This window comes from Rhipicephalus sanguineus, chromosome 1 (assembly GCF_013339695.2).
Source record: "Rhipicephalus sanguineus isolate Rsan-2018 chromosome 1, BIME_Rsan_1.4, whole genome shotgun sequence".
In the NCBI taxonomy this organism is placed as follows: domain Eukaryota; kingdom Metazoa; phylum Arthropoda; class Arachnida; order Ixodida; family Ixodidae; genus Rhipicephalus; species Rhipicephalus sanguineus.
The window spans coordinates 186,976,580-187,002,358 of NC_051176.1; the positions used below are offsets into that span (position 1 = coordinate 186,976,580).

Sequence of the window (25,779 nt, forward strand, 5' to 3'; positions counted from 1 at the left end):
GGTATAAAAGTTCCTTTTAAGGAATACATGAGCATTACAGGGCCTCTTGACGAATATGGTATAGTAAAACTTGCACTCCTTTCTAAGTAATCAGGAGTGTACTGTCTCCTGAAAAAGCTCATGGCATAAATGCAATTACACAGTTTCTAAAACACAGAAGTACAAAGATGAAATATTTTGCTCAATTGTGACCTTTTTGTTCATGATATTGTGGCCTGCACAATAAATCTGAATGACAAAGAACAATTCAAAATGTAAGCTAAAGGCTTGACAAAATAAATGCTACAATGCTGGATGGCAAAAGCTGCAAAATGTCAAGAATATTCATGGGCTTTGATAGTAGGTGTCAGTGTTGAGTTGTCAAGGCACAGAGTTGTAGGTTGTTCCCTATGAGGAGTAATTGCTTAGCTTGTCTAGTGTTGACTTCTTGCAGAGTGGACGTGGCAGAAGTCAGTGCTCCATATAACTGCACTGCCATTGCTACACTTGGGCTTGTGCTGTACGTCACTGGTTGATGCGAGTGCCACATGGCCTGAGAAACTCTTGGCCTCTTTCATGGAACCATTTGTTTGAGACTAAAAAGAAAATGGACAGGAAATGAGTTGGCATGCATGCAGCGCCAATAGTATTTGTTTATTATCATCAGTGTCAATTTGAACTAAAAAATGACAGAATATTTTGTGGCACAACATGCCAAATATTGTCCTAGATCCTCTACCTATTACAGTCTGGAAGTACAGTACACAGATACCTTACCAAGGACTGCTCCAACTGGCACATAACAAAGAATTACCATATTCAGTCTCAAGAGGAAGAAAAACTGGCCTGGCCCAAGAAAACACCCATCTCACTTGTTATTCAACATCCAACAAAGTAGTACAGTCTAACCTTGATATAAAGAAGTTGTACTAGCATAAAAAAACTTTGTTATATTGCAAAATTTATTAAATCGAGCTTCTGATGTTCCAGCAGAAAAAACAAAAACGAAAAAACATAGCCTTCCCGGTAACAATAATTTCTACGGTTTTATGTGCCAAAACCGCGATATGGTTATGAGGCACACAGTGCTCGGGGCCTCCGGATTAATTTTGAGCACCTGGCATTCTTTAACGTGGACCCTAATCTAAGTACACGGGTGTTATTGCATTTAGCCCCCATCAAAAATTGGCCACAGTGGCCAGAAATTGAACCCATGACTTCAAGCTTAGCAGCATAACACCTCAGCCTGTTAAGCTACCATGGTAAGTATAGCTTCCCATGTAATTCCTGGTGATAGTATTTCACTTGTAGCTACCTACATACAAATTAATAGCAAGAAAGAGGTGCCTAACTGTGTGATTAGGAACGCTGGCATCTGTGGCACAGATTGCACTCAAGGCAAAGCATTGGTGTGACATGTGCTATCTGATTTTTGCATGCCAAACAGCAGAGTTCATCGTCATGAAACCTCTGCTTTTGTATGGTCTGCTCTTGCAAATACATCACTTTTTGAACTGCAAACATGAGTATTGTTAATCCAGTGAATTTTGCACATGAATGCTGTACTTAACAGCACAACTCTGTGTGCAGCTGAACCATGCAAACATTTGGGACAGTTTGGTTTTGGCTCTGCAATGTATCAAATAAAAACATACTTCTTTTGCTGACACAACATTAATGAGAACCAACAGACAATCAAGCCAAGGGAAGCATAGGGGATGTCATTTCTAGTAATTGTGATATAAATGAGAAGAAATTAAAGTGGACGAAAAGACTACTTGCCGCTGGCAGGGACTGAACCTGCAACCTTCGAATAACGCATCTCATGCTCTACTAATTGAGCTACGGCGGCGGTCATCCTCCTGTCCACTTTATCGGGTATATCTGTGCACTTAAACCTGGGAGTATTAATCAGCTGGGAGTGTAAACCTGGAAGTGTTAATCGGATGCGAGGGATTATTGGTCAGCTGCCAGCTTGTAAAAAGATCACGTGCTACATGACGTCAGCAGACAGAAAAAGAGTGTTCCACACTCGCCGTCATGGCTACAAGCAGTGCTGATTAACACTTCCAGGTTTAAATGCACAGATATACCCCATAATGTGGACGGGAGGATGACCGCCACCGTAGCTCAATTGGTAGAGCATCGGACGCACTAGTCAAAGGTTGCAGGTTCGGTCCCTGCCAGCGGCATGTTACCTTTCCGTCCACTTTAATTTCTGCTCATTTATATCACAATTACTACAAATGACATCCCCTATACTTACCTTGGCTTGATTGTCTGTTAGTCCTAATTAATGTTGTGTGTAACAAAGAAAAACGAGCCCTCAAAATTCCCCTTCTTCCATTGCTGAAAGTAATGTAAACACTGATACGCATCACACATGATCACTAAGCACTTGTAGATTCTGTAGAAAACAATGATAGTGCCACTAGCTGCAAGGCGGAAAGAGACTCCCAGCATGTCCCAACCCAGAGCAGGTGCCATTGGAAGGTCTGCTGTGTTTGGCAGACACATACTAACCCCATTTCGAGCCAGCAAGAACTGGGCAGGCAGCATGCCTAGTGAGCATGTCCCCCTCACCGCTACGATGCAGATTGTACCAGAAAGCAGCAGCACCCTGGAAACAACAAGTATAACTGAGTATACCATTTGAAATTGCGTTTTTACAGTATGAGCAAATTAACACTGCTTATTATCAAATAGTAGTACAACACATATTTATGCAGAAGGAATTCCTATTCACCTTAATGCATCAAAATGTTACAAACAAGAGAGGGATATCTCGTGTCCTCTAAAAACCAACTCTGCTGCTCTCCCAGACCAGAACAAATACTTCTGCTTCTTATGTGCTGTGATCAAGGTATAGTAGGCTCCCCACTACTTAGAAAAATGAGATGTTGCTTAGAACAACGAAAAGTTAATTTGCATAGTTAAAGTCAATTACAAGAGAAAAAAATGAGGGAGAGGAGAAGCTCTTTCATTTTATGCATTCCTTACATGGGCAAGTCCCAATAACTCGGAACTACACATCATGGTACCAGAAATTCAAAATTCTTACGCTGCAGGTAGTAATGATGGTTTGGTTAGGAGAAAAGCAACAGTGCTTCAAGTTTTTCACCGAGTTCTGTCACGCAGGCTCATGATTGGGTACCTGGGTAAACACTTGAAATGCTTTCACTTGTCCCCCCCCTTATGCCTCTTACGTGTGTGTATTTTTTTAGCCGTAACTTTCCCCATTAGTTATGGTTAAGTGCAATCTGGAATTCGGCAAAGGTGCATCTTGGGTGTGACTAGATCATTCTGCTGCTTCGGGCAGAAGATCTTATTTTCCTGGAACGGCTGGGTGATCAAAGCTTAGCAAAGCATTGATAAATACTTTCTCGTTGCCACAGTCATTGCTAATGCATTGTCTTTGAGCAAATTGTATGCTCTCACAAAAACAAACTTCCTTCAGCTAAGGGCGATGCAAAAGGCCCCCTCGTCTCTATCTCCCCACTGGTCTTTGTCAATGGTCAGTTTTGACTGCCCAAAATGCAGCTTTCCCCATATAACTCCACACACCTTTCCTGTACATTTATTTCCAAATTGTACAAGAAAGGCACGTGCCCATTTGGTGACTCGAGACAAGCAAAAGTTTGTTGCTGCTTTGTCTTCTATTCATTGTTCTCTCCTCTGGGACTGCACAATGCAGAAGGATTACACGAGCTTGAATAAGGTTGCCAACTACAGGCTATCATCTGTAAAGCCTCAGAAAACAAACAAAGCTTTTTCTGACGAAATGCTATCTATGAATGAACCATCCACTACATATTTACGCAATGCAAGCAATATTTTGCAGTACTGATAAGTAACATAACATGCAAAAAAAAGAAGAAATAATTAATTGACAATCTTTGCAAACTGTGGCTTCCCACAGGTAGTAGTGCACTTGGACGATACTGAAGGCAGTGAAACTGGCTATGTACACACAAAAACACAAAGAATTGAGTAATGAAAAAAATTAAGGCAGCTTCACACTAGGGGTGCCAAGCCTGAAGGAAGTGCGGAGATGGGCAGCCTTCTTTGTTTCTCTTTCTTTCCTCCTCTCTTTCTTTCTTTTTCTCTTTTTCAGTTTTTTTCCTCTCTCTTTATCTTTCTATTTTTCCTCCTATTTTTTTCCTTTCTCTCTCTCTCTATTTCTCGCTTGCTTCCTCTTTTTTTCTATTTTTATATGCGGTTTTGCCAAGCCCTTAAAGTGCCCCACACTTATCATCATCAAGGCGCTCGAAGAACAAGAGGAAGAAGATTTCTCCTTGGAGAGAGCGCACTAAATATGCTCCAGATGGCTATGCTATATTCGTGGTTTTGCCAGCATCATGCCAAGCTACGGCAGCATACGATGACAGCATACGACAGCCCGGCCCCCTAAATTGTTCCACACTTGAAAAATAAACCTTTAACTGCTATTTGCGATAAAATTCAACTTCGCAAAGGTAAAGCGTTAGCATGCATGCAGATGGACGGACAGATGCAATGGATGCATGCGGTGTATTACAATGAGGCAATGTAGAGTGGTGAGAAAACTGAAATACATATCACAACTGTAGGGGTTACCTTTTTTGGCCAAAGGGTCAACCTCAGCTGAGGAAACACTGTTGCACCACCAGCAGACACATCACTCATCTGCAGAAACATTAAGATTGAAATATAAAGCTTAAACAAATCTTGGGATATATGTGCCGAAACCATATGATATGATTATAAGGCACTCTGCAGTGGGAGGCTCTAGATTACTTTTGGGCACCTGGGGCTCTTTAAGGTGCATCTAAATCTAAGCACATGATGGGACTATCACTCTCATCAAAATGACTGCCATAGCAGGCATGAAGGTATGCACAGAGCAGACAGCGAAGCAGATATTTGATCAAACGTGGCAAAGCCGCCAAGGAGCAGTGTTGCTACAGCAACTGAATTTGGTCTGCTGGTGCACTTGTGATTTTTGCTTGTGGCTGTAGTGATCCTCTCTCCTACACATCTTTTCCCTAGCGTAGTGTCATTTGGCGAATGTGCTCAAAAGCACCCATCAGCACATTATGTCCCTTCCAGATGAGTGGAGCTGGCACACCTGCTTTATCTTACTCTGTGCACAAGATTAACATGCCTGGCACAAGACAACATGCCCCCGAAGTGTAGACCATCTGCCTGCACTTCGGTAGTAGTCAGTGACAGCTCTTAGAATTCTCGATCGTAACTGCTGCTGCCATTAAAAAAAAAAACAGCCTGTGCAGTTGTGCAAGCCCATTTTAATGCAGTCTTTACAGGTCACTGGCTGACACACTTCCAAAGCTCACCAATAACAGACATCATTATCATAATTGTCTATAATTTCTTTTACTTTCTAAAATCTGTACTGAATTGAACTGGGTCAATTTAGTCACTGGCTAAAACTAAACGGGGCTTTTAAAATCACATGGCTTTTAGGTGATTCGGAACTACACCTCCTGACAGTCTGTGATTGCTGGCACCTTGATATGCAAACTGTCATGCCAACCACATGCACATGAGAACGGTAAGTGTTTTTAATATGTGATCCAAGGTCTGTATTGAGCAAGGAGTGCACCCTGCAGAGCTCCGCAGCCAGACTGCCAGTGCTACACAGGAGAGGCTCATGCTGGACGTTGTTGCCACTGCGATTGAGTAGAAAGGTTCTACGCTATCACATCTTTCAGTTTGTGTTGTGTAACAATTTGGTCTAGCATGAATAATCCAATATATTCAACAAAAGCTAGTGCCTTGGAGACCTTAACTCTGTCAAAAGCCAGATTAACTTATATAAAAAAAAATCAAAAGTTGCACATAGTCCACATTCAAGGCCAGTGGCAATTTGTAGTCTGTGGCACCTGTATAATTAGATCCACAGATCCAAGAACAGCTGAACAGAAATGAAAACGAAATTACTCTTGATAGCCAGTCATTTAACAGCAGCTACAGCAATTCACCACTGCCTAAATGCTTCTCCATACTTTATAACTAGCAATGGCTAGCTTCACAACAGTACTAAAACACGAGTGTTTATGAGTGTGCTTTTGGATGCAGTGTTTCTATGCAGTATCTACAGCTCTCGGTTCTAAAGTGCATTCTTAAGAGCTCTGAACAAGAAATACAACACAAACACAAGAAAGATTCTTAATGTGTCTTACAGGGTCTTATTATTTATTATCTCCTGAATACTGACCTTTCAAAAGTCAAATAATCATCCTGAAGTAATATCTTTACAGATGATCTTTCAATCTGTCTTCAGTCTGTGTTCTCGATTTGCGATAATAGACTTTTCATTACTTAGTTCTTATTTTCCTTATTTATACAGAGGCTGCAATTTGTCAAGCAAGGCCTTTCACTCCTCTTCATTTATTTTACAATTTCCCTTTTCCTTTTGGGAAATTGTTTTTTGCATATAGTATAGCTTTAATTTTGAGCCCTTAATCAGCATATTTTAAAACTTAAAGAAAGAAAGGAAACCTGGGAAGGGAGGTCTCTATAACCCACACCCAAATTACACTTCTGGAACCCCTGTCTGACACATACTGTTAGTAAAGAATATATTTTGCTCAACGCTGATTTTTACAGCAGAGCTGTATATGGCTAGGGCATTGCGTTTCTACGCAGAAAAGCCCTAGTGCCCTCTAGGAAGCAGTGTAAGAACTAATGGGTATTGAAGCACTTGGAAGCATTACAGTGGAACCCCCTGGCACCCTCTATAAAGTGACAGAAGAAACTAATGCATTAGAGTAGAAAAAATCTTGTTACTAGTGCTGGGGTTTGAACACGAGCCCCCACGCTCCGAAGGCAAATGTCTTAACCACTAGGCTGCACAGCCACGCTTGCAAAATGTGACTATATCTGAAATGTACGAATGCCTACGAGAACAGACAAAGGGAACAGCAACGGGAATGTCAACAACACCAGTGGACACCTCAGGGCAACAGCAAACAATAAATGAAATAATAAAGAAATGTCCTAGGGCCTTTATATTTTGATATAAGACTGCTTATATTGCCCCTGAAAAAGTGTCTTACCAGCAATGCATTTGTGTTTAGAAGTGAAGCCGACTTTAAGGGGACGATTGTAAATTTGGTCTTTGTAAGCTAGCTTTTGCGCATTGTGTGTTGCAGTGAAGCCTATTCATAGCCTCAATGACGGTGTTGTCGTCAATGTGTCGCAGTAGACTGGACAGTGGTTTGAACGTTGATGGGCACGTTCACAGCCTGGCCTTGCATACCAAACTGATCTCTGTCGTGTCATCTCTGTGCCGTGTGCTAAACAGCTTTGCTGGTCATCCACCTTCAGAGAATGGAATGGCTCCTCAATATTTTTAATGCTGGTTCTTTTATACATATACAGCCAGACCCTGACTGGACCTTCTAAACACCTGTTTGACATGACACAGCGAAACAAATACAGTTGAGCCATTTCATTGTGAACTTCTCAATTTTGAATTATTATTTATATCAAACACTAAAAACAGCTCAATGAGCACCCTATGTAAAAGTGTAGGGTTGTTGAGGACCTAAATTAAACACTACCCACTAGCATAAGCAGCACACTGTACGACTTGAAGCGTCAAGGCACATGGTGTGCATTCTTTTGGCACCTTTATGATGCCCTTCCCTAAGTGCAGTTGATTCTCACTGCAAGGGACATGCTCAAGAGGAACTCAGCGTTCTGCAATGGGCCTATCAGGCACTTAGACGTTGCTTTCAGTTGCAGCACACATGATAACCTTACAAACTTTTGCTCAGAGGTTAATGTTCTTCTCACAGCACTTTCTTTCCATCTAGATTTACCTTTCTCTCAACTGCAGCAACCAGCAGTGGCACCAGTGGCATAGCCAGAAATATTTTTCGGGGCGTGCTATACACCATCAGTAAAACAGTAAAAAGAAAGGCTGCGTCTAAACAATATCCGAGTCATGTTTCTGCTTGGATAAAGCTGAAGGGTTAGTTAATTCACTGTAATATTTACATAAACATATGAGTGCACACTGGACTCCAAAGACTTGATTTGCAAAGAACACTTATTTTCTTGAACACACACACAGGTGCACACACACAGGTGCACACACACACACACACACACACACACACACACACACACACACAAGAAAATACACAAGTACGAAAAAGGATGCAAATGTACCAAAACATTCCTGAATAATAACTGAAACACAAAAATAAGGGCCACTGTTGAAATTCAATGCGAAACTGTCCGGTGAGGAAAAATAGCATTATAAAAATATGGTCGTGGAAATACATGAAACTTGGAATACAAATACACAGTGGCATAAATCATGGGGGGGGGGGGGGCGTTCCTGACCCCCTTTATATTCAGGCTGGGGGGGGGGGGGGGGGTACACTCCTTGCAAGTGTCCCCTCTTGAGATTTATCTTAAAGACATCATATTTGAATGGCTTGACAGTGAATTATAGCGCACTCTTGTTAAAATCAACCCCAAAATCTGGAGCCCTTCCAATGAGTAGAAACGAAGTACAAGAGTGAAAACTGTCTTTCTTTTCAAAAGGCACTGTAGAGCTCATGCTTTCTGACATGCTACGAGTGACTTCTGACATGACGCAAATCTCTATTATGCTGGGCTTTGAAGCGCAAGGTAAATAAAGAATCCCCAATCATCTACCGTTATTCATTTAGGTAGACGATATGGCCTACCTAAAGCCATTGACAATGAAGTATGAATATGACTGCATGAATATAATTCTGTTGTTTATTTAAGAAATCACTGGTGGACACAAACACGCTTTACAAAAAAGGTTCCAGGGATAAATCGTGGGAGGCTAACAGTTATACACAATGAGGAATAGAGCTGAAGTTGAAGAAAAGCTGTACCTTTACAAGTTGTAACAAGAAAAAGTGCTAGCATTTTCATTTGATGTTCTAACCTTAATTACATATTAGCTAGAAGTATGCTAGAGCCTTTACCTACAAGTTACACTTAGTCCAGGCTCGTTTTCTTTTTATTTGAGAAAACGATTTCAATTTTTATATAATTAAATATGAAACCTATATTTATGAAAAACAAGATGGCCACCAAGGCATGAAGATGCGTGTCGCCCCTTGAGATTTTTTCTGGATTTACGCCACTGCAAGTACACGAAACACATGAAATACAGAAATCGTCCTTTCACTTCCGCGTTCGCATTCAGACAGCACATTCTGCCGAAGCCACTGCCTGTCAACAGAAAGATGCGAAAGGACAGTTTCTGGACTGACAACAATATCCCAGTGAATGTTAAGAAATGCACACCCAAGTGACCTTGAAGCTCTGAAATAAGACTTGAGCCTTGGGTGCGTTGAAAATGAATGTTCCGCTTCTGCAGTGTTGGTGGGCAAAGTGGCCAGAATCTGCAGCAAATGATGGATGTTTGGATGCGAAGCCTTCAAACAAAGAGAAGCCTGTACCACGGAGGCGGGCTGAACATAGCTGTTCTTTCATTTTTGTTTCCAGACAAAAAGAAAAGAAAAAGAAACATTTGCCATAGAGCTCATTAAAAGAAATAAACACCCAGTAGAGTATGGCCATTAGGGGTCATCGGTGGAGCACTGGTACTGGGTGTTGAATTATCCTTTTTCTTGAATAAACTGTCAAGTGTCAACTTGGGTTGTTTAAATGAGCTAATTTCTAAAGCACCAATGTAAGGGCCCACGCACACATACAATAAGTGTGAGATTGAAAGTATATTTAAAAACTAGAATGAAATGGCACCACAGAGGTCAAAACCAACAGAGTGAAGCTTTTAGTGAGGCGGCCATGAGTCTTATCAGGATCTCAATTCTGAGCGAAGGGACAAATGAATGGAGATGCAACAATAACTTCAGCTTATAGTGTCACCATCTAGTTTTTAGAACGCGAGCCATGTTTGTCAACCGACTGGCATTATTCTTATTTCCGTTTTTACATTTCAATATACTGATGCGGTGTGTGAATAGCATGGCCGAAAGGAGGGGGAGAAGTGGGTATGTGGCACTGAGAAAATTTTGGGGGGTGTTCTGACATTGAAACAGCCCCCCTCCCCCAGGATGCCACAGTGAAATTTGCTGTGTAACGGGGGGCTCATTTCAAGCCCACAATATGATCCATTTAGTGCGACCTCAGGGTGTTCTATAATAGCACATTTACATGCCTTTACATGCCATTGCAGCATGTGGATGCACGATCACAACAATATGAGCTAGTGCACGTGGAAATGATAGAATTTCTCACATGCAATGCATGGTTATTCTAAAGTGCATCACATGAACTGCAAAGAACTGGCAGACAGTGCATATTTTCCTGGGCTGTAATGTGGTGTGAATAGATAAGATGTTATGAGATCACAATAGTGGTCAGGCAAAACACTATTTGCTAAATTCTCAATCGATCTTAAAGGGGCCCTGCACCCTCAATTACGCACGTTGTTTTTATCGGCCGTTTGCTTTCTATGGGTCTTGATGACTGCTGTGGCACCAATGAAAGCGGCGAGAACATAGCGTTTGATATTTTAATTTGCTTCCGAAATTGGTTTCCGCGCCGATGGCAGCGTCGTACAACGATAATTTCTGTTACAGGAAGTGAGGTAGCGTGCGTGACTTATGCTGTTCGTTTTGATTGGTGGGAAATAAATAATATATAGTACACGCTCGCGACACACTCAGTATGCGGAATTTACTCATTTTAATGTGTTTAATGCTCGTTACAGCTCCGAAAAGGACACCAATGTGTGCATCGATTTTAACTTATCAGAAACTGCGACACAGATGGCGCTGCCGAACGGCCTACTCAAGGCGCAGCTGGCGCAGCCTTCATCAATACACTGTGCTTTGCATTTCTGCCTTACACAGATTTTCCATGTGCTCGAGGTGCCTAGGTGTGTGCGTACCTACCATCAACTGCTGGTTGATGGTATACATTGATACAGTCATCTGCTAACTTGTGCGGCACAGAAGCCGTCAAAAGGAGCGGCGCCCGCTTGCGACTAGAAGGCCACCATGTGCTGCGGGGTTCCGGTATGGCAAAATGTAAGTCGCGTTTTGATTGGGAGCAGACAAAACTCCAGTGACACGTCAATGGGCGAGTGAAATACGAAAGGGTACGCCAATTTCTGTCGTCTGCTTTTATTTTGAATTTGTAAGTTCAATAACTTCCGTTTCCGTGCGTCTATCTCCAAAATTCTTTTTGCATTCATCTCAGGACGATACAAGGGACGCGTCAGATGTAAAAATCGGAGGGTAAAATATGGGTGCAGGGCCCCTTTAAAGTAAACACTATTCCTCCACTCTACCTAGTTGATCAGTGTTGCCCTTCCACTGAGAAAACACAACACTGTACAAGAGTTGCTGTGGAGTGTCAATGAAGCACAGCAACCACTTTCGTCGAGGAGTAGTGCTGCTATGCACATTCTTGAGTTGAGGTAGAGTGCTGAGTGGAGGAACATTATAGAATATGGGGGTGACTGTTCCTATGGTTGACCTTACAACACTGTGTTGTATTTTCCTATCTTTAGCACAGGGCTTCTTTCAAAGGCACAAAACTCAGAAGAGCCTGCAAATAAGCACTGAATAAATAAAGAAAGCAGCAGCAGTAATGAAGATGCTGCTGAATCCAAGCAGAAGCTTTGTATGAATGCATGGTATGGGCCACCGCTGCCAAAACTGTCAAACTGGTTGCACACAAAGTGAGTCTACTGTACAGGCAAAGAACAGCATGATGCACCAAGTATTTTGGGCTGCAACTGACACCAATAAGGGAGCAGGCCAACAGCAACTGTATGGTGGCATACAGCATGTTTCTGTTTCTGTGGCAGTAATACAAAATCGATTCTCATTTGGCGGTCATTAAACTGTTACATGAATATGGTTAAATAGTTCTAGCTGAGTTAATTCTCAAAAGATTACTTTCATAGACATTTTTACTTTCATGAGATTTGGTATGACCAGTATCAACCATTAACATCCTACCTTCAGACTAGTGGACACACTGGCATCTAGAGTGACAGAATTTTTGGCACAGTTCCAATAAACTATCTTACCGTTATCAGTGCAGACTCCAACAAATGCATTGCTGGCCATTCAAAGTCTCGCTAAAGTGACAGTATCACCAAAAGTGACCATCCGAGAATACTACAACCCTCATATGACATTTTCTTGGCCAATGCGCTATGTGATGTAGAGCTAAGAAAATCGGTGTTTTATTAAAAACAAATCTGAGCACACAGCATGGGCTTCCAGCAGAATATAATGTAAACAGCACAGACAATCCTACACAGTGGTTGTTAAAGCTGACACACAACATAATGAAAGTGGCCAGAAAACAGAAATCCTGTGCCGTTTAGATGCCCACTGAGCCAATTGACTGGTTGTCTACATTACACAATTGCTAAATACCATGCATGTGAAAAAAAAGTAAGAGTATAAGAAATGCTACTTTGCACAGACTTCATATAAACAAACATTATGAAAAGTTGTGGCCTGTTATAGCAGGACCCTTGCCATAAGTAGTACATAATATATTGCAGCAAAACGGCAAGTTGGGCCAGTTGGTTGGGATTAATTTTTTCATTCGGTTACAGCGCAACACACTTGATCTTGAAACTTGATAATTGATCACTTTCATAAGTTGTATAATGATGTCTAAATATAGCTCACATATCCTACAGCAGTCTCAACATAACAGTCTTAATCCTCAACCTTTTATAAGTTCCTTGGTATTCAATAATGTAACAGCTTCCAAGTATGAACCAACTCGCCCAGCAGAAAGTTTTATTTAGCAGACATCTGTATCTCTTTCAGTTTGAATCCAAATGGAATCTTTTTAGTTTTCGAAATGGCTATATAACTAAGGTTCAGAGCTTGTGCCATTTTTTTCCCCCATACTTCGGAATGTCTTTCTGGTGCTAATGTTCACCTGACTATTCTGTCTCTTCAATAAATACCTTCTTCCGGATGGGCTCTCACTAGCAATTTTCAGTGAATAATATTTTGCACAGAGCTTGCAAGTTGAAGAAGTAGTCGAACAAAAACACATCGTATGGCAGTGCGACTACGTAGGAATGAATAGTAAGCACACTTGATACTTGAACACAAGTAGAATACCTAATACCGTATTTACTCGAATCTAGGCCGGCCCCGATTCTAAGCCGACCCCCCGAAATTCGCAAGGCCAGAAAAAAAAACCTTAGTCATTGTACTCGAATCAACCCCCCCACTTTCGCACATTGTTTCTTCGAAAAAAACATCGGCTTAGATTCGAATAAATACGGTACTTAATTTGTAATGTATGTGTGTACCAACACGCATATACGGATACAAGCTGTGTTAGTATGAGTGAACTTCCTCAGTTCATCCACCTCAGTGTGACTGTAAGGGCCTGGGACAAAAAAGCAAGTTGCTTAGGCTTGCGGTGAGGCTGACACGTGACTTTGATGTTACCAAATTCCTTGCAGTGGAGCATATGTAGGCTGTATGCATAAAACAGCTGTACACTGATTGAAATTTTCAGCTCTGGTAAATAATCTTTTGCACTGGCTGTTTTTGCTTAAAACCAAACCCTATAAAGAAAATAAACTTATGCTGTTTTTTCGAATTAAAACTGAAAATGCCGACTCCTATATATTAGCTATGTATCTGCACTACACTTCTGCACATTCCTGTTTCATCATTTGTGTTGAATGGGGGCTTAAGAGTGGTTTCTAGACAGAAGCTTAATTTTACTCTATACTACTGTACATGTTAAGTTTTTAAACTTGTAGGCTGCTACTGCATTGTGTAGCTCAACGAAGTAGTCTTTTCTTTCAATGGAAATAACCTTCATTAGTGGAATAACAGCAAACCGGTTTTGAAAAAAAAAACTAGAGGGTCTGAACAAAAAGAAAAACTATGCGCTTGCTAAAGATAATGCATCACTTCTGTAAAGCATATTGGCAAACTTGCTTATTTGGTGTCCCATGTCTGATATTGTGCTTTTAATATAATATTCTGCAGCTTTCAATATATAAAGCAAACTCTTCCTCTTATTTGAAGGTATAAACAATAAAAACAGCAGAAGTAAGAAAAATTGAGTTTCCATGGCCTACGATTTCAACAGCAGCCACTAGCACATACAGTGATGCATGCTTGTGTGCCTCGCATCACACCGTAATCAGAGCCCTTCAATGGTAAAGGCTGTTCAAGGACTCCGGTACTGTGCAATCTTCTGTATTTGTGCCTTCTTGTGTCCATGCTCCTGCTTGCACTACTAGAATACCTTGGCACTAGCAAAACTGTTTACTTGCTCCGAGGTCCCGCACCAAGTGTACATGCCAGCAATGAACCCTGCTTTCACTGAGTGAAATGTACACATAGGAGAGGAAATGTTTTAAAGATTTGATTCAATAAGGAAATTTTAACTCTACTCAATCAAAGAAGATTTCCTTTAATGTTACACTAAACTACAATCAACATCATTGCATGAGGCTAAGCCAGCTAGCACTAAAAGAGAAGATATGAAAGGGCGGTGAGAAAGAGAGAAATATGCTGATGCCAACAGTAAGTCATTTTTAGAGTGTTCAGTCATAATGTTTTGTACATGCACCGTCAGTGATGCATGCTTTACATAACTTGAAACCTGCAACCACGCATGCATTCTAAGCATTCCCATATTCATTAACGCTTGTAATTACAGCACGAAAAATAAACAGACAAAGAGACAGAAAGGGAGACTTCACATCTGCTTACATAGTTAAGCCACGTGGAAACCCGGTTGCCATTTGACAAGTGCGGTGGTAGTTTTTGCTTGCCTTTTTTCTTTAAAACAAGAACAAAAAGATAAACATAAGCAAGAACGGCATCACGAATGCAGCAACATTCACAATCAGCATGATTAAGGAGTTAGTACTATAGCAGTATTAGTTGCAATAGCATACATCTTTAGCGGTTAGTAGTAGCAATCTGTGTACTAGTAGCTTTAAAATAAAAGAGAAAAATGCACAGGACGTACTACATGCAAAGTAAACACAAAAGATCTGTACAAACAAAAAGCAAGGTTAGTACAAACAAAAGCTTAACCTGTACTATTGTGATAAAAATGACAAGCAAACAAGCATAAGAGCCACTATGGCAGAATAAACAATAACTGGTATCAGAAAAAATACTGCACTAAAAAATTTATCTAGTCAATGGCTTTTGTTGGGAGCTAGAATACACATAATAGCAATATTTTTTCTCAGCCTCCAAAGACAATGTCCACAAGATTACGACATTGCTAATAGAAATGGTCAAAGAAAGTAAGAAAACCAACACAGGGTTCAAGTATTTCATTTGAGAATTAACTTCACGTCTTTACAAATGGCATTAGATATACTCATAATTAGCATGAAAAATTTTTTTCTGTGACTTATCTGTCTTTTATCACTTCATCTATTTACATACACTCACTACGATTTTTGCGTTTTGTGGTAAAATGAAGACAGATAGTAATACAGGAGCATGTGATGCTCTACATTTCTTTCAAGCATATGCCATCATGGCCTAATGTAACCACATGCTATGGTTGTGTGACCTAATTGTTCAGTTGCATCTTACAATATCTGACTAAAGCCAACAACAGATTTTCTGTTTTGCCCATATGAACTAAACAACAATTACTACAAAGTATACCACAAGAAAAATGCACGATAAGTTACCGTGTGTGTGAAATTTTGAGTTGAGAACTCACCGAGACCTGCACATTTTTTAGTCATCAGAAACATCCCTTTTTTGGTACAGAACTTAAGAAATGCATTGGAAATTGTTACATTAAAGTGCCTAAAATAGTCGAAATGATTAAAAGCTAACTGTTCCCCATCTTCCTGCCCTTTAAGCCTGTATCTGTGACAGTAGCCTGTCATAACTGCACCACCTCTGCACATTTATTTCTACTTTTTTAAACGCGATAGCATTAAAGAGCTCGTTTCGCGGAAGTTCCGATGTTGGCATTGTTGGTTGTGAGCGAAAAATCGCCGTTGTCCATGAGCGGTAATTCGAGAAGATGCAAATAAAGAAATAATAAAAAAATGTTCGGTCCGAGTGAAAATTGAACCCAGGCCTTCTGCGTGGCAAGCAGGCATTCTACCACGGAGCCACGCCAGTGCTTGAAACTGCTTCATAAAAAAAACGCTATAAGAATTTCATGCAGCGGGAGGAGTCTCCTTAACGCATGTAATATTGCATGGCAGAATTATAGAGTCGCACCAGGTGTCAAAACAAGAGAACTGCGCAATGAGTGGGTGGTTTAAAGCTGCCCACCCATTACAAAGTATGCAGCTGTGCAGGTACACGTGCCACCTTATGGACACATAGTGGGTACTTCGCCAATTTGCAAAAAGAAGAATTATGGCGTAGTGGACACTTCGCAACTGTACTTGCAGTAGACATTCTAGGACAGTTTGAAACGGCCAATGTTATGCACACAAGTATTCCTTTTCTTGTGGCATGGTCGAAGGTGGTGCGCACGGGGCCCAATTACGCTATCACATGCTACTCTTGAAGGCGAAGCTCAAGCGTCCTCCAAGTTTTTTTTCTCTGGTAGTCATTTACATTCCAATACAACAAGTGCTCTTGCCTCTTACTCAGTGGTAAAATTAGTGTTTTGCTCCTCCCTGTTTGAACTTATCTGTGATATCAAAGTAGTTTAGTTACAGTTGGGTGACGTCACACAGTACCTTGACATGCGGTAACCACATGCCAGATGAGTTGCAAGTGTTTCATGTGGTATGTATTGCAAATGTTTCCTTACATAGCAACCATATGCCACATGGAACACCTTTAACACATGTGGCATGTGGCTGCTGTATGAGGAGTTAGTGTATTCCATCTATCAGCTTTGCATGCAGCATAATGCAGTAGCATGTCTATGTCAAGGACATATGCCCACACACACTCTACCTGCAAAGTTGGTGTCTACTCACATTGTTCAAGGCATGACTGGGGGCCCTACTGCCAAGTAATTATGCATAACTTATTATATAGGAAGCAAAGGATGCACTGTGACTTCTTCATACAAATGCTTATCAATTCTTTGCAAGTTTCTTAATAAAAAGCAAAATACAAAAAGCCAACTTGCATTGCAGTCAATGCTGGAAGACAGACAGATGAATGATTCAGTGTTCAAATCATAACTTATATGAACAGGAAGATAAAGAAGAAAAAACAAACATGCATCAAGTGTGTACTTATTTACAGTCAGCTGAAAAGAGAAACAAAAGTATCTCTGATTAAAACATGCGGCAAGTGGAAGCTCCACATAGTGCTTACATAGTTGAGCCATGTTGCAATCCTGTTGCCAGTCCCAAGGCTTTGGAAAGCATTCTTTTCTTCTCTCTGCGTGATGAAGTGATCAAGTGGAATGTACATTCACAGACAGCTCCACTGTATTACATAATTTTTATATTTTATAGCACCAATGAATCTTATTAGTAAGACCGGCACCAGTGCTGGGCAGTATCGAAGATACATGTATCTTAGATACTATCTTAGATACACTATGGGTATCTTGTATCTGTATCACGATACGTCTCGAAAGACGAGTATCTGTATCTGTATTTCCGATACATTAGATAATGTATCGTGTATCTTAAGATACAAAATACTTCTATCGCAACACAACCGTGAGAAACAATAATCGCTGGTCAAGCTCCACTTCTCAAACTGGTACTGGTGCCACTAAGCGATCTGAATAAATCTAAGGGCAGTGACGTTATTTTTACGCCAGAGTCGTCCAGTAAGGGTAGAAGATCAGGAAGACAAGCACGCGGACGTCTACGCCCAGCCCACATACCTTTTGTTTTCTCGATTTCTTTTCTTTTTAGTTGTGCCAATGCCGCTACACTGGCTCATAGCCACTGTCCTGTGCCGCGTACTCCACTGCGTGTGGCGTCTATCGCTAAATTTTGATGTTGTTACAGTGTCGTTATTACAGATTCTTTTGCATCTTGATCCGTAACGAAATGTGATGCGTGCAAGAATGGGGTTGCCTTGCATCGCGTGGATTTTACATATCAGCGATTTGAAGGATATCGTAGATGTAAGTTTGACTTGCATGCAATGAATTAACTTATATGCAAATAAGATTCTAACAACTTTAGCACCACAGGCACTGATGCTAGATCTAATAGAGCAAGCGTTTACCTAACAGAAAATATCTTGGCGTACCGTATTTTTCACTTGCATCTACATTATTCAAAGAATTTATGAAATTATAATTTTATTATTAGCACAAGGCACAAGTGCTTTCTTAGCTGTAATTTTGAATCACATACATTACCTAGGTCTCTGCACTGTTTTTCCGGTCTGGGCACTGCAGTATGTCTTTTGTAACGCGCTCCCAAAAAAAGATTGCTGCTTTATTCTTCTAGGCCTAACTGTCTGCTTTATTTCTACTACTGTTTACACATTTACACGTTGCCAAGGCGATTTTGAAAACAAATATATTATTATGTGGGCGTGCCTTGAGTATACAGTACAAAATATTCTACTTACCGCTTAAGAAAATAGCGAAATTGAGTTTGCATTATAAAAATGCAAGAGCCATCTTAAAGATGTTAGGAAGGGGATTCGAGAAACGTTGTTTTACTGAATGCTCCGGTTTACTCATGAGTGTCCCAACGAGCCGTTTCAGGCAATTTTCAATAGGCACTGAATTTCACATTGTCTCAACCAAGCTCTTACGGGGGAGGGGGGGGGGGCTAGGGGCCCAAGCCACTCCCCCCCCCCCCACGAAATTTTGGTGAAGTAGGTGGTTATACCACAAATATATAATGAAAATAGGTGTTTTTCTCAAATAGTCAAGGTTTTCAGCAAGTGCCCCCCCCCCGAAAAAAATTCCTGGCTACGGGCCTGGTCTCAACAGGTAAGTTGACAATACAGTTGAACCCCTTTATAAGAGGCACGCATGGGGGAGAAATTCTTGCCTGTTATATGAGGTGTCTCTTATAAACAGGGTACTAAGTTATGCATTTTCCTATCAACCCTTACTTTCGTGTAGCACACTGGTGTCTCTTATACCCCACGTGTCTCTTATATCAGTGTCTCTTATAAAGGGGTTCAACTGTACTTCGTGATCATAGCTGTTAAGGGCGCCGTGTGTATTGTGTTTCTGTACTCATGTTTGATAAACAACCACCTCTCTATTTTTCTTATATATTTGTTTTCCTGTTTTAGGCCTTCTTAAATATTTTTCTTATTACTAATCGCTACGTAAAGGGAGCTTAAGCGGCAATAGCGCGAATAGCGGCGGTGTCCTCTGCGATGCTTTGCTACACAATACGTCTGAGTCATTTCTGTGTTGCACATGTTCTCTCGTTCAAGAAAAACTGCTAAAAAATTGCACATTAGTGAGTATATCAACACAGAATCCCTTACGCCAGCAGCTAAGTAGAACATGGAAATTCATTGCAGGTTTACGTCATCTACATATACAACAGGGGTCTCAAACTCAGCTTATAGCCGGCGGGCCGCAATCACGAAATTTAGCTCCAAAGGCCGGGACAGTGAAGATGGTAGGGTTGGAGAGAGTTTGAACAAAGTGACGTTGCCATTTGAAAGGAAGCCTTTGACATATCTCATATATAGGTCATTTTTGAAGGGGATTTTGAGTCCGGATTCCAGAAATAACGATACGGATGTACATAACGAGTGAAATCTGGACGCGGATTGAAATATAGAGTTTTTGTTCCACGGTTATGTTTCAGCACATGGTGACCACGTGTTCCTCACGAAAGAAATGCTTGAGACCAGTCATGTCTGTGTACCTCACAAACATACTTATTAAGGAAATAAAAACAAATTGGGACAGAGACGGTCATGTGTGCCGGCTGGGCTGCCAGCGAACGGTCGAAAGCCCCGTACACACCATGCGTTCCCCGCGCCACTCCCCCTATTCGCACCACTCCCCCTAAAAAGTTGCTATTAGTGTTGTTGCTGCTGTACACCTGTCCGGATATACGGTATTGTGCAACCTGTCTTTTATGGACAAGGTAAAAGTCCACACCGGTATTTGCGCCGTCGCGCGAAGGCTTCTTATTGACGTTATTGTGATTACATGGTAACCCGCTAGCTGGTCAGCAAGCTGAGCAGCGACTTTGATCAATTACGAAAATGACAAGCAAGAACCGCTGTCAGCGAAGTGTATAAAGAGTTGTCCTGTGAAGAAGCTAAAACAAGCGCCAATAAGTTCTTTTGGATGGAAACTAATGTACTTTGAGCAAGAAGGGCAAAACTTTTGAGATACTAACAGACATTTCATTTCAACTAAAGAGGTCACAGTTCAGAAATTTTCAAGGAGACATCTTCGTGTATAGGCGTTTGCTGCTACATTCTATGGATCTATAATAACAAATTTGAGAATGTATCGAAGTATCTTAAGATACAATAGCCAAGTATCGTATCGGATACAATTATTGCGGCAGTATCTTGTATCTGTATCTCCAATACTTTTTGCCTGAGTATCTTGTATCGTATCGTGATACAATTTCAATGTATCTTTGCCCAGCCCTGACTGGCACTAACAATCTTTCTGCATTATGTTTGCCTGCATGTTAGGTAACCATGAGGCAAGCGCTCTATTCAGCTGTGCGAGAATTCGTGCAGTAGTACCGCAAGTAGTGACAAATGAACTCCTTAACCATACTGAACAAGCCTGGCTCATCCACTTGTTTCAAAAGCATTTATGATGGGTGTAACCTGTCTTGGCTCACGAATTTACCTCTAAGAGTGAACGGCTCGCTTAACTCTGGAATGCTCTTCTCAAAATGAACGAACACAGGCATTACTTCCCCCTTTTTTGTGGACAGCCTGTCACAGTGCCCCTAACAGTGTGAAAAACACTTTATTTACATACAGCAATAACAAAGAGAAATATTTTAGTCGCAAGATTTCCAAGTATAATAAAACAGCTGTGGGTTCCAAGGGTCCCTAATATGCTTGGGCATCCGGTGCGAAAAAGTTGAGGTGTAGAGCACCAAGTTGCAGTAATGCTATTTAATTGGGCTTGTGCGAACAGTAAATTTTAGGTCCGAAGCGAATTCGAAGCGAATGCGATTTGGTCGAATAATTTCTAAGCGAATTTGAATAGTATTTATCACATATTATAAAGAAAAATGAGCATACTTGTCATGACCCAACTAACCTGCACAATATTTTTAAAGTTGAAACAAGGCATACGCAAATGTCATTCTTTTTGGTTCAAAGGGAAGTGGAAGCAACTTTGAGTAGTAGCAGGAGTTGACTTTCGGTAGAATGCAAGTGATAACCTGTAAAATACGTTAAGTTTTTAAATTTACTATATTTAGAGCATATAAGCCGGTATAACAAGCTTTTAAACTTAAAAAATAATGAATCGATGTGAGGGTAATACAGTAAAACCTCATTATTTCGAACTCAGTTATTTCGAAATCCCGCATAATTCAAAGGATTTCCTCGGTCCCGTATTTTGCAATGTAAATCTGAGTGGATAATTTGAAGCGGCGGTCAGTACCAGCCCAGTAAATTCAGAAACTTAGGGTGCCATGTGCCAATTCCGGATCCCGATTTAGCCGCAAATCTGCAGAAATTATGGCCCTTAGGAGCCACAAGGCAATGCAATGTAGCGATACTAATGAGTGACAAGTAAAGCAACCCAGCCTCGCTGCTGCCAGCGCAAGAAAAAAAAAAAGCGGTCTCGTGGTCAGCTGAAATGCGCGCCTGCGGAAAAGACGTGCTTCACTGCAACACAGTGGTGACACGCGGGCAGCATGAGCATGTTTCTCGCAACGTCAGCGCGTCATGATTTACCCATTCCTTCTGGGAAAATAGAGAAATTAATAAAGGACGGCCTGAAGGTATTCGCGATGTATGCGAACCTCCGATTGGCGGTTATTCCGGCAATTTGCGCACTTACACTGCTGACGGAGTACTTGCCTGCAACTCCTACTTCAAAAACTCAGTTCGAAAACTTCAGTGATAATGTTTTCCAGCTAGAATACAACGCGAATTCCGTCACACTGGTCATATAAGTTCTTTATTTTACCAGAAAGAATGGGCGAATGGTCGCATCATGACGCGCTGATGCTGCGAAGAGCAGGTGACAGGCTGCCCACGTGTCACCACTGTGCTGCAGTGAAGCACGTTTTTTCCACAGGCGTACATTTGAGTTGACCACGAGACCATTTTTTTCTTTTTTTTTTTTGCGCTGGCAGCAGTGAGGCCCGCCGTTTCCCCGGTTTAGCGGCAATGTTGGGACCGGGTATTGCTGGAAAACCTAACCCTTGGAGCCGCAAGCTAGCAGGCACAGCAAACGACCACCTCTGATTACTTTCTGTAATTCAAAGTTCTTACATCCCGCTTTTTGTGTGTTTGGTTGATTTGAAAACCCGCTTAATTAGAAGATTTTTCACAGTCCCAGTGACTTCGAATTAACGAGGTTTTACTGTACGTTCATTTAACCTTGAAGTGTGACTTCGCGGCAGTGCGGATTTCCCCTGGATAGGTGTATTCACGGTATAGCACCCTTCCACTGCAGTGAAACCACCTTTACAGGGAGTTTCATGCGGTTTACATATGTTTATTCGTTCATTTCGAATACTTCGAAATTTGCTAGGATTTAAATTCGTGTCGAAGCGAATTCGAATACTGTAATATTCGTTCGAATATTCAAAGTACTCGAATATTCGCGCAAGCCTATATTTAATCCTTGCTTCATGTATCTATAAACAAGACAAAGCCCATGCTCGTTGTGCAGCTGTGGTGGGAACACTTCAATTGCTTCAACAGCAGCAGTAAAAAAAGTGCTTTATAGTTGGTTATAAGACAATTTGTGCATGCTTGTGGTGCTGATAAGCGAGTATAGAACCATCATTAAAAAAAGGAAGGCCACTATGATGTAGAGCTCTCTCACATTTTACGAAAGAGCTGCGGAGGCTGCACGAAAGAAACTGGCACCAAGAGAGGCAATGGTATGGTTGTGAGTGCAGAACTGCAACAATGTTACAGTGCTTCAAACAGCTGCAGCTCAGCCATTATTATTTTTTGAATAGTGTAAGACCTATTTTATGGACCAACCTGTGAAAAACAAGGTTTGGCATCAGCATTTGCTGCTATCAAAAGCATCAGCTAACTCCAACAGCCTCTTCGGATAAAAATTTTGGAAAAGCAAAAGCTTTCCAACATTAAGAAGATTTACATTTGTTAAAAATTTCATGCCACAGTTGTAGATTTTTCTATTAATCAAAAAGCATTATGCAAAAAGTAGCACTTTTACTAGCTATAATATCTAGGCATTTTGAGGCATTAAACATGATTGTTCCATTTGAGTGCTTTGGCCAGTGGGAAAAATACCTGGCTGGTTGTTCACGCTACAGTGTGACAGAATCAACACAAGAGATGGTTAATGGCCTTTTAAAAGTTCCTGTTTCCAGTCGCAGCACAGGGATTTGCACACGTGCATGTCTGTAAGCGACTCAACACTTTGGGTGACCAGTCGCAAAATCCTTAATGTTCTTATTGCAGATTTTATTTTGTATAACAGTGACATTAGCATGCTCCTGCAGATACCAAACATAGATAACACATCGAGTGGTCAGCTGTGTTGCCTTACCAATGTGACACTATACAAACGAGCATAAGTGTGAAGCTAGCATAAGTGATTAAAGGGAGTCATGCGATAGATGGTGCTGCTGTCCACATATGAAAACTGTTACTTTTCCTGGCCAAGGTGAGAAAAGAGTGTTCCTCAGATAAAATTTTCATCATTTATCGGTGTAAGTGCCAACAGGGCAGCTGCAACAGTTCTCCATGCAGCCCATCATGTGCCAGCATGAAGGCTTTAAAAATTACAGCGACAGACAACTGAAGAATATAGTATACATGTGTATGCTCATGTACGTACACACATAGACCATGGTTCATTCAGAGATCTAACAGGTTAGTAAAATGTAAGCTATATACATACCCTGGCAAAATCAAAATGAGGCTCATAATGGCCACCTATTCCATAGTTGACCACCTGAAGCTCCTCAGCGGTGTCTGCAGTCAGTCCCGTGATGTCTTCTATTCTTCGGGTAACACGGGCTATTACACCATGCTCTTCATTTTTCAGCCAGGCACTCTTGCTAATACGGTAGCTGGCGGTTTCCAACTCCCCAGATTTGTAGTTCTGTACTGTCGCCCTCCTCAGCTGCAGTAGTTCAGTGAATCCAATAAGAAATACATCACCAGTAAAGTGTGCTGACAAAATGGCCTATAAATACCACAATAGGTTAACATTTTCTACAAACTGGAATAAGTCAAAGTGTGTTTCTTATGGCAAGAAAGTGCAGTAAACACTTATACATGAAGATTTACTGCCGGAAATTAGTTTCTCATTTAAGCTAAATGATGTGAGGCCGCGATATATACGCAACGATTAGAGAAGAAATATTTGTATGCAGCATACCCGAGGTTGTGCTAATGTCTTGATGACGTTCATTTCATGCTCAGACAAAACATCATGGTAGATGACAATTCGTGGCTTCGGGAACATCACTTCTTCTTTGGCTGGCTGTAGCAGCAGATATGGCCGGTTGTTGGTACGGTACTGGCATGTCAGCTCCCGGTCGTGGAATAATGGCTGTAATGGCCCATTGTTGAGGATATAAGAACAAAATACAAGACGTATGCAGCTCACATTCTTGGAAATCAATGTATGGACGGCTTTATGAGCTATGCCCTTCAAGCTGCCTATGCTAATAGAAATTTAGCACGGTCTGTTTCAGTCTGTTTATAGTGTGGTTATCCCTTGAGTGCTCAATCTTATCTGGAAGACATTAAGTACCACAACTATTTTAGTTAGCCTATTTACTATTACAATAACTTTTAAATTAAAAATCAATGAAGACAATAATCGTCATCATAGCAATATAACAAGGAAAAATGAAGTTAGACATCTCAAAACCATGCACTAATTGGCTACAAGTGATGTCATATGGAGGTTTTCAGGTTAAGTAAGCTTGATCGCTTGGGGTCCACAACATAAAAACTATTCCACGATCTCTGTGGTCCTAACAGTCTCATCCTTTACTTCAGACAAAGATGACCACACTGCTAGGCTACCTCACTAATAAAACAGCTTGTCAAGGCAAAGACAAAGAATAAAGCAGGGCATAACACAGAACTTTGTGTCCTCCTCATTGTTTGTCTTTGTCTTATTAACCAAACCACACCAACTAGACCAGCAACAGCCTTTGGTAGATTGCCATTTAAAAAGTATATTGGCGTTTGATCAGCAGGCTAAGAGTGATTGTCAAAAGAGAAAAAGTGGTCTGATCTTCCCTATTTGAATTTAGTACCTGAATAGTGGTGCTCATGGCAATAAGTGTGATGCTATGGATTTTAATGTATTTGTATGAATGCAGAGAACCACAAAATGTTTGTCCAAATTTAATTTTAATTCTGTAATGCAATGTAATCATTTTAAGATGGCAAGCAGTCAACTAGCCTTAACCAGGCATTGCAAAATTTATACAGGAGCAGTATCAGAGTGGTATTTGCATTTGGTGGAACACATGCCCGGTATGTCCTCTGCTGGCTATTCCCACGTAGACTGTGACTTGCAAAGACTGTTGACTGTAAAGCACTGTGTATGCGTTAAGTGGAAATATGCGTCTGCTGCAATGTATGAGGGAGGACCCAAAAATAACTCCTGCACATAGGGTATGTGTAGTACACGGTTGAATCACTAGGGTGTTATGGCAGGACCTCTCTACAGTCAGTAAGCCAAGTTGTGTCAACCGACAATGATGCT

The 25,779-nt window shown here is 41.0% G+C and overlaps 1 protein-coding gene across 1 annotated transcript; it reads right to left on the minus strand.

Moving 5' to 3' along the window:
• LOC119403860 (prolyl 4-hydroxylase subunit alpha-1) lies at window positions 1-24,606 on the minus strand (the record flags this gene model as incomplete). Its single annotated transcript, XM_037670607.2, is given in 6 exon segments — window positions 1-575; window positions 2,503-2,599; window positions 4,576-4,644; window positions 17,280-17,345; window positions 23,950-24,174; window positions 24,433-24,606. Coding segments are annotated over 6 exon segments (702 nt in total), but the record flags the coding sequence as incomplete, so codon positions are not given.
• Between the last annotated feature and the right edge of the window lie 1,173 nt (window positions 24,607-25,779).